The 15,358-nt window shown below is 38.7% G+C and overlaps 1 protein-coding gene across 2 annotated transcripts in view; it reads right to left on the reverse strand.

Moving 5' to 3' along the window:
- Nucleotides 1–6,463: 6,463 nt before the first annotated feature.
- The window catches only part of CNTNAP5 (contactin associated protein like 5), a 250,433-nt gene continuing 241,538 nt past the window's right edge, over nt 6,464–15,358 (reverse strand). The window contains exons 23-25 of one of the 2 annotated variants that reach the window (XM_026053914.1): nt 13,539–13,610; nt 12,441–12,604; nt 6,464–6,767 (exon numbers count right to left, since the gene is read on the reverse strand). In XM_026053914.1, the coding sequence (XP_025909699.1) occupies nt 6,747–6,767; nt 12,441–12,604; nt 13,539–13,610 (257 nt within the window). In that variant the 3' untranslated portion in view covers nt 6,464–6,746. Of the gene's footprint in view, nt 6,768–12,387; nt 12,605–13,538; nt 13,611–15,358 lie in introns of those variants that run through there. The other variant, XM_026053907.1, reaches the window with a different exon arrangement.

Genomic DNA, 15,358 nt, shown 5'->3' on the forward strand with positions numbered 1-15,358 from the left:
GGAAACCCACCTCTCCACCAACTGCACCTCCCAAGGGCTGTCCTGCTGCTGGACATTCCAGCTCTGATGGCAGCAGGAGCCTGCTTTGTACATCATATGTGACATATTTTCTGAGAGCTGCTGCTGCTCTTCTTTGAAGAGCTTTTCCACAGTCTTTCTCAAGGAGCTGTTCAATTAATAAGAAAGATCCACAAAGCACTGAAAAAAATCGATCATAGACAGTTTTGCAGTGAATTTGCAATTTGACTCTTCCATTCTTTGAGGTGTTCAACACTTTTTTCAAAGATGATCAGCCTTTCTTTTTGAGTCGTGATCTCTCATATCCAACAGAGGTGATGTTACTAATTACTGTCTTTTATTAATTATTTGTACTGCATCACCATGTAGCCTGCCCAATGGAGAGCAGCTGTGCTAGGTTCACTACAGGCACTGGAAAGATAATGGATGATTCAGGGCACTGTCTTTTCTTTCTTACTTTCCCTCATTAATTGGCAAATTAATAGTGTTTTTTTCCCCCYCTCTCCTGCCTGTTTTGGTGGATCATAATATGCTCAATTATGTCACCATCATTATTCCCATCGTGTGTTTTCCTCACAGGAGAAGGAGCGAGAAGCATTGTATTGCTGCTTTTGCCTAAGCAAATCCAGGTTCTCCAGATTTGGAGGAAGAAATCCTCCATGAAAACATAGGGATCTGAGTAGTTTTCATTTGGTGAGAAGTGAAAATCCTATCGCAGTGGGGAACTGCATATGACATATATTACACTGCTGAGCTCTAGGAGTGACTAATTCAGTCCTGGTGTTCACCTCGTGAACATGGGTAATTATGTGATGTATAATGAGGACTTTAGTCATGGGACTTTTTTAGTATTTTGCCTAAAGTTGAGGCATTTCACATCTGCAGAGATGGGCACACATGTGTCTAGGTTCAGAAGCATCCTGGGGCAGACACATCCCATGATCCTGCCCCTGCTCAGTCTGGCTTTTCACTGTGGCTTATTATGACTAAGAGAAATCACCAGAGAGAATGTTCCTGATTTTCTCACTTTTCTAGCAAATCCACGAGAGGGATGACCTTAAGGAACAGGAGGTCTTAAGCAAGACTTAGAGTGGAATCCGAAACTACTCATTAAAAAACAGCAAATTTCCAAGCTGTCAATAAGAAAAAACTTTCTGTCCCTCCACCTCCAGCCTCATCAGGGGATCTATAATATTTTAGGCATCAATATCTAGGACCAMTACTCAGCACTGTTGCCCACGTGGAAGTAAAGTCTGTTTTACAGTTCAGTTGTTTTCTCGTTACTTGTTTTCTTACCCTAAGCCTAATATTCTGCTCAATTGCTCAATTCTTCATTCAGGAAAAATGCCTCAATTTTTAACCATATAAGCTTGCTAGCAGACTGTTAGCTTAGKTTATTGAAACTGAACTATTTAACACTGAATCCTCCATTTGTTATATAGAAGCTTGTTGCCCATCATACATTGATCAGGCTTTTTAAATGCATGTTCTTTCCACCAGATCCTGGTCATTTCCTGTGCCACCCTGTTTATTACATTTAATTTTACAGTGAAGCATGAAACACACACAATATCCTCTTCCCTTCTGCATTACAGACTTTTATTCTCTAGAAAGCTGTAGCTTAGCTATTGTAGTGACCCAGCAGCCACCTTGTGATTAGACACGTTCTACTTATTAAGTGAAGGGTAAAGCAGAGATGTTCTGCCAACCCTGTCAGGTTCTCATTACCTCCTGCTCAACATGTTGCACGGTGAAAATGAAATCAGAACTGGTCTTAGGGCCAAATAACTACCCCTTCATTCCTCCTAATGAGGCAAAGGGTCTGTAATCCACCACATGGTGTGTATTTCYTGCTGTAGTAATATATATACCATGTGTGGGTTGCTCATGGTGGATACTAAGTCATACTGCTGGTGCCCAGTCAGTGATTCTGCTGTGCGACAGGGCCCAGCCCTGTCACTAAGCTGCTTTGGTGACACCTTAGGCAGGTGTCACCAGAGMAGGCAGGAGGGTGAGGAAGTGTCTGGGGGAAAATTTTGGGGAGAAAAAAGCAAGCTTTGTAGCTTAGCCACACTACAGTGAATTCTGGTTTCCKCCAAAATAATGTTCTCAGAATGCTTTGTGGAATTGTATACGGTGCAACAACAATAACAACAGGAAAAGACAAAAATGAACTGGGATTTTTTGCCTAAAAAAGGGGATGACTGAAAAGTGTGGGGGATCTGGAGGGACAAAATTGCTGGTAAACATTGAAGAAAGGTTGCTGCACAAAGGGAAGGGAGCAAATTGTTTTTCCTCTTGGGAACAGGGCAAGATGTAATGGGTTTAAATTGAGGCAAAGGCTATTTAGCTCAGGCCTTTGAGAGAGAAAAAAAGGAAAAAGGTCTTAGGCTAAAAAGAGTTAAATACAGACATCACCTGCATGGGGGAGTTGGAGGAAAACCTGCCGTTGTATGGTTGCTTTTTATGATTTCTTGTTAGGATAACAGGTAGAGAAAAATAAGCACTGACTGCAGCAGACTAGTACTCATGCTGGGGAAAAAGCAAACAGGACCACAGCTCACTGCAGAAGGGCTTGCTTGCATCTCTTTCACAGCAGTGTTCTCTTAATGGTATTTGCCTGTATGCATTTGCCTATGGACCTCTGGTTAAAGCAACACAGCTTCAACATTAAACACTTGGTATTCATGTGAATGCTATTCAGTTCGTGCTGAGGAAGAGGGATGCTTGCTGATAACKTTATCTGCTGACCGCCGTGACATCTTGGCTCATTTTCTAGACATGACTGTCTATGCGTAAACTGAAATTAATGGTGTGTTGCCAGCCCATCAACTTGCTATGTGCATTTCTATTACACTAGTGTAACTACTCATTGCAAACTCAATTACTGTCTTCAACTCATCGTTTGAATAAAGGAATAGAAGTATGATCAAATATATATAAAAAAAGGAATAAAGAAAAAGCATAAAACAATTCAAAAAGGTTAAAGGATCTATCTAAAGATCTAGGATCTATCTAAAGAGTTTAGGAGAAAAAAATATACACCTCTTCTCCTGTTCCCCCCACTCAATCTAGAACAGAAGTCATGGTGACTCTTCCAGAATATAAACCATGGAGAGCTAATTTCCAAGGGTCAGATGATAAGTAAAATTGGAGGGGGTACTGTCCTTACAGACATGCCTGTGGTTACAGCACCCGCTATACAAGTCATGAAGAAAGAAAGAAAATTTATTTGAGCATTGCTCTTCTTTCTTCCTTCTTACCAGGAAAAATAGCTTGGTGTGGGACTCAGCAWTAAGCTTCTGCTAAGCCAGCGGAACGAGTGATACGTAATACCTAATAGCATAAGTCATCCCAAGAAGTAGTAGTTGTAGAAAGTCCTGGCCACTCATGTTGCGTGACTAGGTATGGATTGGGACATACTGCACATCTATCCTGCCAGAGAGCACAGCTCCATGCAGGACTACAAACAGTTGTTTTAGAAACAGTTCTGTTCCTCAAAACCAGAGAAGAAACTCTCTTTCCTGGATATCATCCAGCCCTGAAATGGAAGAAATTTTCTCTTGTAGAAAATCCTAAGGTAATGAGACACACAGCTCATCTGCTAATATAAAGGGCTTTCACTGATGCAAATAAAGCACAAATAAGCACTGAAAATTTAGAATGGGAATGGAGCCAAATCCCAGCATGTTAATCTCTTGGAAAAAAAAGTGTTCCACATGCTACTTAATTACAATTCACCATTTTCTAAGTCAGTATTCACTGTTTCTTGGTTGATAGTGTCAAAAGCTGGGATTTTCAAAGGACCTTAAAGAGATTTATGTACGTAATTCCCCGGGGGTGGTGGAGGGGAATACCCAAAACAGTGGGGACTGAAAGCCTAATGCCACAGCAGAACCATTGACATGAAGCCAGCTCCAACTTACCATGCTAGAGATGTGTGTGATGATAGTGGTGTGTGAGTGCAAATCCCTGAGAATGCCAGAAGTGGAGGTTGTTGTGTGGTACCAAATAGGTGGACACAACATGACACACACCTCCGTGCCGACACACAGAGGAGAGGTTGACCGTGTGCATTTGTGTGTGTGCCCAGGAAGGAAATACCATCACTGGGTATGTTTTGCAGTCAGAACATCCCCAGATGTGACTTTTAACCAGGAGACAACCATGCCCTTATGCCCTCAGAGTAGGTGCTGCACACCAAGATTTATTGGTAATGTCAGCAATGTGGGACGATGATCAGATCTCCTGTGACAGTACTTTTAACAACAGCTCAAATCAATAAATGCAGGTTGTGGGCACTGCAGTTTTTATTAACATCCAGAGAGATTTGYTGGTTAAGGATTAACATGTAAAAGCTAGAAAATAAGTTTTTTTGTAATTACTATTTTTAATATTCATTTAGCTATAAAATAAAATGCAAGAGGAGGCATTTGTCTTTCACACAAAATCATACAAAAGTCTCTTTTTATTAAATATACATTATTTACAGTTTACGTCTTTCTTCTGTACAACAGTAACCATAGAAAACAAAAGAAGCTAAGGCTATTTTTTTTCCCAATCCCCATACAGTAATAAGACATGTTACATTGTCTACAAAACTGACTTGGACTGAGGCAATGTCCTGTGGAATTCTCTTTAGAAAATCAGATAGTGAAAGGGGAATAATCTAAACCTCCATTTTGCTTTTTACTGTAACTGAGAGACTCTTGCATTATCCTTGGATGGTCTATTACAAGAAAAAGAAGTCTTTTTCTTTTCACTTTACTATTGAAATGAACAGTGTTCTGAGAGATTTACTTAATATAATTTCAGTAGAACAAAGTAAAATGAATGATGAAGGGTCCTTTTCTAGAAAGGGTCATTTTTTAAAAGGTATTAATCTCAGTTTTTAGCTTATAAACTGCTCTCTCATTTTTTTCTTCCTATTAGTGTGCCTTCATTTTTCAAATACGATAGAGTTCACCACAGTCAACCAGTGTTGGATTTCATTAAAACCCCATAAAATCCTATTAAGTGAGTGGGTGGACTCCTAGGTTGGTAGGTAACAGTCCACCCTTCCCCCAACACACATTTCCAGAAAGTCCTGAAGGTGACTTAAGCCATATCATAGACTTCCATGGAGCTGAAGCTCATTGCTTCGTTCTGAATTTTATCCACAGTTTTGCTAGAAGATACACATAATTGGAGTGAGTACAACTCTTGTTGACAGCAGTAGGGGATGTCGAATATAAGGTCCTGACTTGAATTCATATATGTCAGCTTCAGTTCACAGAAGATCACCACCACCCTTGCCCAGGGCAGGCTGAGGCTAAATTCATCTGTAGTGTGTCTGCATTGCCCTCAACAGGATTACAGCCAAGTCTAAAGCTGGCTTGCTTGTTCCATGAAGTGGGTTTAAAGACAGGTCATGTATTACAATGTTTAGCCTCTTGCTATCATGTAGAAACAGACTGTGTTYGAGACTTTTTTCAGTGATATTCAGTAACAGGACAAGCAACAATGGGCACAAACCAAAGCACAGGAAGTTCAATCTGAATGTGGGAAAAACTTATTTACTGTGAGGGTGACAGAGCACTAGAATAGGTTTCCCGAGAGGTTGTGGAGTCTCCTGGAGATATTCAAAACCCTCCTGGACACAATTCTGTGCAACATGCTGTAGGTGACACTGCTTGGGCAGACAGGGTGGACTACATGATCTCCAGAGATCCTTTCCAACCTCAACCACTTGGTGATTCTGTGATTTCTTTAGCAAAACTCAGAGCAGAAACATTCTATGTCTGGATGCCTGAATAAACATAATTGCTTGCTCTTTTACCCTCTACCTGGCTTAGGTGCCTTCATACTCCTCTCTCTCATGAACTGGATGTGAGGCTGCAACTATGTAAGCTTTACCTCAGAATCCATTTTTTTTTTCTTAAAGGATATATATGCTCAGCATTGGCAGCAGTGAGAAAGCATGTCAGAAAATGATTTGTCTAAATGATGTAAGAAGAAAGTATAAAGGGCCTTCGCATGCAAAAGTCAGTAAATAACTTCCCATGCAGGAGTTGTATCAGATGGACTCTCTTCAGGGTTGTGGGATTGAACTCCACAAAATGAGCTATGACCAGCACACMAAGAAGCAAAGGGCACTGGGATGTGAACAGCAGTAGAACTAGAGAAATGTTGTCCTAAGCACCTTAAGTGAGAGAAGAGTGGGAAGAGAGTCTCTAAACAAATGTCGTTCTTTAGATCACTGGTACTCAATATTTAGATTAAATGATCAAATTGTTTTGAAGGATATAGACCCAGATTTTCTTTTAGGTAACCAATTACTTCATTGGAGAGATTTTGATTAATATTAGCTAGATACTTGAAATTTTCTTTCATGTTTGAAGAACCTCTCTAATATTTTGCAGGTCATCAGAAGAATTAATGCTTAGTTTTTGCAGGTGAACTGCAAAACTAACTAATAATTAATCAGGTTCTTGGCAAAATAGAATAGTGGAAAAAGACTCCAAACCTTCTATCCATTTGAAGGTTACCACGAACCACTTCCAATAACTAAATCATAACCTTAAGGAGCACTGCATTGTGCTGCTTGCCGTATCAGAATTGTAATTTGAAGAGTTGATGTTCCCACCCTCCCCTACAGGTCTCCATCTCCAGGAGACATCTCCAGGGTGCAGTGCAGTTTCCCTTCTGCCTGAACAAGAGGCTGATATTTTGAGAATCCTGTAATTTCTTCAAATTTCTGGTTTCTGTGACTGCCAGGAGAAAAAAACATAACCTTAGTAAGAATCATGCCACAAGTTCTTCTGTCTCCTATCACCCATTCAATATCCCTACATTCCAAAGGAAAAAAAAAAAAAGAAAAGAAAATAGAGGTGAACTGGATATGAGTGACAATGTCAACACCAATTGTTGCCTTAATCCTTCTTTAGCTTAGCTTGGCTTGTAGACTCAGTACATAACAACAACAAAAGACGAGCTTACAAATCACAATAGTTCACCAAAATGTGCTTTTTTTCCCCCCAGTATTTGTTTTCGCTAGAGTAACTTAGTGCAAAAGATCACAAAAATAAGTAGCAATACATAGAAATATCCCAACTGCTATAGAAATGGCTCAAAACAAACAACAAAGAAAAATGCTATTGCAGACCCAAAAGAGAGTGTTTAGAAGTTTCATGTACAAAAGGAGCAGGGAGAAGGGGGCCGCCCACACCAAAAGGGGATGTGGAAAACTTTTCCTTAAAAAAGGAAGCACAGCAAAGTTCAGAACTGAAAGAAGCAGATCACGCTTTGAAGCTTCTTGGCTGTGATATTAACTTGTCAAGAAAACCCCCAAAACTCCAAAGGGCATGATGCAACTCTAACTGTCGTTAACCARAAGGCCTCCCACCAGCCCCAAGAGAAGTTGGATAAAGCTCATGGTTTGGCAGGAAAGTAACTATTGCTTTACTTGCTTGATAAGAAGGTACTGAAAAAAAACTGCATGAAAGCTTTGAAAAAGCACTTGTTTTAGAGAGCCTCACAAGGTCTCAGCTTTTTCTCAAGTCTTTTACAATATGTTGTTTTATGACAAAGGAAAAAACAAAAAAGACCTTTTGTGTCTGTGAAAAGCTGACAGAAGAGAACAATACTTGAAACTGGTCTTTTTCAGCATAACATTTGTGTAGGTGACAATGACAAACAACAATGGCATGAGATGATGGAGCACAAAGGAGTCACATCTTGCCTCCTGTTATTCTCTGCTAATTCAGGGTGAAGGACTCCAGATGAGTCCATTGGTTGCACTGATGCAAAGGAGGGCTGATTTTGTTCTGACTATGAGATTTTTCAAGGATTCATCTCATTTAGAAGTTAGGGGTTCTGGGCAGGTTGTAATTGACTGTAATTTGAAATGCCAACATACCTGCAAGAAGCTAGCAGAGATGAGACATGACAGGCAGGAGACTTGCATCTGCAGAGATTCATCTCAATTGGCACCTGGCACCTAGCGGTGGAAAGGTGTCTTACGGATCCAATTTCATTTTAGATTATGGCATTTACATATTTCTGTCCACTGTTTGCCAAAACTCCCACAACAGTCAGTGAAAGGAGTATAATTCATCTTACTCTAGAATAAATGTATATCTCTCTAAGCTCTAGCTTAGAGCTAGAGCTTCTAGCTGTTCTCTGATTCAAATGGGGAATTGGTCATCTAATTTTCATGTATTCACCTAAAAGTAGACACAAATTTCCTAAATAGAGATGCTTATGGCAGTGTTAGATGCAGAAATGTTTCCTACCCTGATCTCAGCCAGGGAAAGGCAAAGGCCTCCCACAGTCCTGTCCTGATGTGCCTGCCAGAGTTGCCTGAGTGGTGTGAGATACTCCCATTTAGGTAGACTTTGCTCTAAGTAGCTCATCTATTGCTAGGTGTCTACTCTGTCTCTACAATCAGTGGAGGGAAAGATGCATCTATGCAGTTAATCAGGTTAGATCAGGCTAGATCAGGTTAAAGTAAAGCAGAGAAAAAGCATCTCATATTTGAATTTGAGCCAGCAGTAAGTAAAACGACAGGGGAATCTCCATACTGAAAACAATCTTATAAAGTAAGGCTCTATGTGACTTGTAGAAGCCAAACATGGAGATACACAGATGCTTCCAATCACCTTGCATGACTAATCATGTTACCTTGGTTGGCTAGGCCTTTTTTCTTGGCTATGTGAATTTTTGGTGCTTAGATCTAATCACTCAGGTTTTCCATTTAAAAAATACTGAGACATATATGAATATTATTCTTCCCCATGTTTACTGAAAAACATTTTTTTAAATATTTATATGTTCTAAAACATAGCTACAAGAAAGCAGAAGAAAGTGAGAACCTCCTCCCCATTCAAAGAACGATTTTAATAAAAATAGTTTTAATATTTTGCAATAGATGGACAAGTAAGTCTAATTTAAATGATATAAAATGAAAGCAACTTCAATATTGGAAGATTTTTGCAAAATTGCATCTCTTTATAAAAATATCTGTTTTAAATTATATTTAACTGGTACCAAAGCAAGGCAGAGAAGAAATCATTATAACCAAAAAAAAAAAAAAAATGCTAGTAGGGTTTTCTTCATATAGTTAATCTATTGTATTCTGCTTCGCAAGCAGCTTATTTGCTGCTTTTTAATTAGAAGAATATAACATTCTGATCTGGAAGATAGGACTTTAAATGCCATGTTCATATAAATGTGCTCATTTGACCAGCATATATTTAGTCACATTTCATTATATCCATAGGTATAAAAACACGTGTTTCTGCATACTAATGCATACATTTATGTAYGTGCAGTTCTTTCTTTTTATAGATGTGCACCAAAATAGCTGAATTTTCAAKAAGTTTTACCAGTCTGGACTGTGGTTAGTGAAGATAAAAATATGTAAGTAAAACAATTTACATTATTGTGGCAAGTCAGGGCTATGTTACATGCGACTTGGACTTCCTCTCTAGACCAGGACTGAGCCTCTGAGTGCTAGATAGATCCTTTTTCAGTGCTTTTGCTTTACAGGTTTGCATAGGAATGGGCAGTTTTATCCTGTCAGAAKGAGTTTGAGAGAAAACAACATCGATGGATGCAGGATTCAAATCCTAGTAATTCCCTGAGCTGTGCTTTCTTCACGTGGACCATCACATCCACATTTGGCCTGACTTTCAAATCACCTTAACCAGTGGCTATTTTCATTAGAGTTTCAAACATTCTAAAACTTTCTGACACATTAGTTCTAAGTCCATTGAAAGGTCTAGCTCCGATTGAAGACCAAAAGCTAGTTATCTGGGAAACATCATGTCAAAATGAATGAGTTTAATCATGTCTCAACATCAGATTTCCACAAAGATGTACCTGCACTATCTGCAGCAATGCTCTGATATCTACATTCAGTAATGATGACCTGGTCCTATCACAGAAAGCTCAGCATCTTGCACACTGCTCATTGCTTCATTGCTCCATCTTCCCTTTCCAGCAACTCCATCATTAGAGCTGCTTTGGGATTTGTATTTGCACTTTATCGGACTTTATTTCAAGAAACTAATATGTAGCAAAGTGGGAGGATGATCTGTACCCAACAGTTTGKCTAGAGAATAATACACAGCAATACTGAGGAAAAATAAAATGGAGCTGTACAAACTGCAGGTTTTTATCTCCTTCCTATTCCATTTTTCATCAGACCAATTCAGCAGAGTCAGGCTTCAAGGCTGTATCAAATAAAATGACTCAACATGGGCATAGGAAGGAGCCCCCAGGCTTACTTATTCCTCGCTTCCACACCATGCAAAACAAGGCAGCGTTACCTAGGGAAAGGGAGGAGGGAGAGAAGACAATTCCTGTGCCAGGATCTCAATACAAAAGGCAAAGCAAAAGGAAGGGAGCTAATGAGCCCATCGCTACACATCTCACCATGCAGAAACACTCAACTGATCACTTATCATGCAAAGASTGGGAATATGTCAGAAGGGCCATGCCTTTGTTAGTCTGATGGCTATCAGCCTGGCCTTATTTGTATATATTCCGTCWCAGACTAAGAGTAAGATAATTCCCAGATTGCTTTATATGCTTCCCCAGACTCTATTTCTCTCATCTGATCCTCAACAGAAGTATGAAAGAATCACCATTTCCTAAGTGTTATTTATTTTTCCTTGTCTATCCCTTCTTCCCATCAATTATACACCTTTGCAATCAATGCATCAATGCACAATATAAATGAAAATGGTCAACATGCAGAGGATGCCGAATGACTCCAGTATGGTATAGGTAGCAAAAAAACCCAAAAGTTTCAGTTGTACAAGAAATTCTTTTGCATTAATTCTCATCCAAAGAGTACTGCAAACAATAGGAAACTATTTTGTTTTCTTAGATGTTGCACTATACGATTCAACTCCAGAAAGAAACCTGCAAGTCTTATAGCAAATTCTAAGTACTCTTCAGCAGCCTGTGAAGGGAGTATGTCACCCAAACACAGGTGGGGTGTGATAAACCTAAGGACTTACCAATTTTTTGTCATAAAATTGTGTGTGAATGAAAGAAAGATTTTTCAGMCACAATCTGCAATCATGCAGCACAAGGAAAATAGGCAGGAGTCAGGTCTTTAGTATTGGTTCCCAAACAGGAAAGGACAGAAGACTTTGGAGAAACTGGTGAGAAGATTAAAAATGGAGTGTGTGTGTGTCTGTGTGCTTTGATGTTTTTTTAAAACAGGTCTCTCTAATGTTCTTGGTTGACTAAATGTTAACCTTTTTAGATGTCATGTTAGACCTCTCTGTATTTAGCTTTCCATATTCCATTTTCTACAAACTGGAAATACCACTCCACMTTTTTTGCATTTTTTGAGCAGCTATTTTTTTTTCTTTCCTTTTTCATGAGAACTAACAGAAGGGGTGATAAAGTTGAAACTGCTTTACTCTTTCTTAGTACATGTTTTTTTTTGTTGTTGTCACAGTAGCAAGAGTGGTTAACTTCAGTGCATGATAATTCTCTGTATGATATTAATGGGTATATGCTGTATTTCTAACATTTTAGGCAAATATAGAGCACCTAAGTCCTAGCAGCTTCCTAAAACCCTCGCTGATTCAAGCTACTATTTTCCATGCTTCAGCTTGAGTTATGCTAGAGTATGTTGGGTCTACATAGCCAGCCTTATGAGATGGAGGTGAGGTGTGTGCACAGGGTGACGTTTTGTTGTTGATACATATCCTGTTGGAAAAATACTGGTAAGCCTAAAAGTTACAGTAAAAGGACACGAGGGAGGGGGAAGGATCTTAATGAGAACGACTGATTTATTTTCCCTTACTTCATACCAACTTCTCAAATGGTATAAATTAATGCAACATCATTGAAGTCAATGAGTTTGCATCAATTCATTGTTTGTTTCATTATGATTGGTGTAAATAAGCTTGTAAAATAAGCCAGGTGTTCTGGTCTCATTCTTTCCCTCTACCCTGTCCCAGCATCTGTAGAGCTATATATTCAGTTACTCTATTTTACACAGTCCAGCTCTAAYGTAAAAGTGATGAATTAAATGCTTCAGAGGAAAGAAGAAAAAATGAAAGGAAAAAAAGGGGACTTGAAACATCCAGAACTTGCAGAAGAAATCAGGTGTGTATATGGATCTTATTTTGTGTAGGGTAGGGTAACAGGTCTCTTGCGCTGCAGAAGTAAACTGTAACAGGTTTTTGTGCAGAGATTGAGGCACTGTGACTGTTTTCGGTGTTTCCTGTGCAGGGCGGTCTTTCTCCAAATGAAAAAGAAGTCAGCAAAAAATGAATGGTTTTAAGAGAAGAAAATAAAAAAGAAGGGGAATAAAAGGAAGGAAAAGAAGGAAGGAAAGAAGGAATGGTAGGGGGAAAAAAAATAAGAAGAAATTCAATTGTCCTTCAAATGAAATATTCTCGTTTGCATTCGCTCACTGTGTTCTGCAAGTCAATATCAGCTTTAAAGGAGCTCTCAAGGTTTTCTGGGTATTCCTTCTCCTTTGCCTGGCTGCTTCGATGTGCCTGTTTGTGTTGATAGAGGAATCTGCTCATGATGGCAATGATGCAGAAGATGATAAATATCACAACTGCTATTACACCTGAGGAAGAGGAGCAAAAAAAGGAAAGAGAATTTTTTTTAAATACCTCAGAAATAGATTAGCAGTGGATAATACTTAGTAGACACAGTAAATCAATTCATCTTAGTCTGCACATAGTTATCTGCCTCCATCATATCTTCCCTGACAGCGTCTATTTCTATTTTGGTACCTTAGGTAAGACTTAAAGTAGAGCATTGATGTACTTGACCTTCTAAATTCAAGTCAAATTTTGCCTTCTGGAATTTGACACTGGAGGAAAGGTTGGGTCAGTGTGACTAGTTTTTAGGAACTACATCTCTATGCTCACACAACTTCCTGCTCTTGCATTTTCTTTCTTGTTATCTCTGGAAACCTTGAATGAGCTTTGTACACCTTGGTTTAYTGCTTCCAGATATTATCAAAAGCAGTTTCCTATAGGGCATCCTATAAGATAAACGGAGATAAATTGTCTTCTAGGTTGTCAAAGAGAAATGAAACCCACACACGAAGCTTAAACGACAACTTTCTATAGTGTGTAAGTGCTTCCATGTGACTAGTGAATTCCACTGTACCAAGCTTTAAGTAGACAGCTCAAGAAACAGAGAAGGCAGGAAAACTACATTGATGCTCTTGCCAGAGTGGTGTACAAAACAAACCAAGTTAGCTGGGTCGCAGACTTTATATTTTTTGAACACTTTTAGGTTCTTTAACATTCATAATGCCTTTTTTGGACAGTACATSATGTGCTGCTGGTATTGGCTTAGTCCATAAAGCAGGTGCCTATTCACCTAGGTAGCTTAATAGGAATATGATAGTAATAAATACAACAAACATCACTCCTGCASTAGATAACTAAAGAAAAGTTTAAAAATATTTAATGGAGCCCGCATAGAAGGCATTCCATATGACTACATTGATAGAATTATGTTTCAATTGTAAGCGTTAAAGCACTTACCTCCAATCACAGCTGAATCACTTCTGACTGCATTGGTAAGAGGCTCCCTTTCATCTGTCTTCCCAAAAGGATCTGCAGTTAGTTAAACAAAACAGGACTTATTTTATTGGATCAACTACACTGTGGCTGGTAGAAGTGTTGTCTTCCATGAATTCTAATTTGTTTTAAAAACATGTGATTTGGGGGACTGGAGAAAAGGAGCAGAAAGACCTCTGAAGATAAGTGTGTTCTTAGTTTCGTCTTCTTCATCTTCAGAAGAAAAATCTGTTAAGGATACACTTAAAAGGAAATGGAAAAGCTCACACTAATATCTGCAAGTGTCTCCTCAGTTTATCTATAGAGAAACCATAGAAAGCCGTTTGAGCTATACAGCCTATTTTAGYTTTTCTCAGTCCTAGCAATTTTTTGATACCTAGGAAATAATATCAGAAAGAAGCAAAAGAGAGAAAGGCCAGATAGCCACAGACATGACCTATATTTGTAGATACAGATGAAACCCACAAAAAGATGCTTGGAACTGCTTCTTAGAAGATACATGTTTGTTTCCATTGCAGAACCAGGGTGGTCAAAAGGGGTTCAAAACAGAGAGGGCTCAGAAATTAATTGCTATTTTAAAAGCTATTCAAAGTTGGAGAATACTTCCTCCCTTTTCACAAAGGAATACTGCCAAACCACTGCAAAAAACAGTATGTATGCTGAGAATTTCAAACTCGGATCCAAACCTGAGAAGCCAAGCCCTGGATGAAATTTGAGTTATGGCTGTGTGTCTTCATTGGTCCAGTATTTTTCAGAAACCAGTATGCTTTCTACAGGTAGTTAAACAAAGCTTTTCTCTACCTTCACAGTATTTTTTTTTTCTCAACTCACCCTCTCTTTTGACAAGAGTCCTATCTTTCTTACCTTTATGAGTCTCCAGACTATCCTATATCCCATAGCAGATGCATTTGTATTTACAGATGACTGCTTCAGCTAGATACTATATTGCTTTGCTAAACTGATTTTCCCAAAAGCAAGAGGTGGAAGACTGACTGAGAGATGCAAAATATTTCAAGGTTTATTGCAATTGAACATCCTTTCCTTAGTAGCTCATTTAGCCACATTTTGACACTTAGTTGCCAAGGAGGACAGTTTTAACTCAAGAAAATAAAATTTTGGTTATGTACCAGATGAGAGATTTCATATGCAAGGATGACAGTGTCTTTGGGCTGTTTAGATTTCTAATAAGGGCACTTTTTCTAATTTCTCTGCATCTAGAAAATGTCCACTCCACTACTGCCAGCACCAAAGCGCACAAGGAATCAGTTTCAAGAACTTTCACATTTTAAAAGATGAAATTCTACTGCTAATTTTAAGGACAGAAACATTTATCATCAAAAAACATGCATACTAAAGAATTAAGGTTCACCATATCTCTGATTCATAGATCCGTCAGGCCAAGACAGACAGCTCAAGATTTCRTTCTTAAAGTTCCACCATTCACACATCCAAATCTGCTGTGGCATTTTCAACATTTTAATATGCTAAAAACTGGTTTCATAAAAATCCAAAATCTTTATGCAATCAACGTGCCAAACCTCTATAARTTTGTCTCAGCAAGGAAGAAAGCGCTTTACAGATCTTTCTGAAATATCAAATCATAGTAAGACACCTTTCATTTTGCATGTCYTAATCAGAAAGAGTGTGTATCGATAACTGAGCTGTGAGTGAATAGGTTTTATTCAATATCAGTTTGCTGGGAAAGTTTCCTGAAGACAATAAATATTTCTGTCTGAAGAAAAAGGCTTCAATTGTTTTGAAGTTATAAATACAGGAAGCTTTTT

The sequence above is a fragment of the Nothoprocta perdicaria genome, unplaced genomic scaffold, assembly GCF_003342845.1.
Source record: "Nothoprocta perdicaria isolate Ctin4 unplaced genomic scaffold, notPer1 scaffold_0, whole genome shotgun sequence".
NCBI lineage: Eukaryota > Metazoa > Chordata > Aves > Tinamiformes > Tinamidae > Nothoprocta > Nothoprocta perdicaria.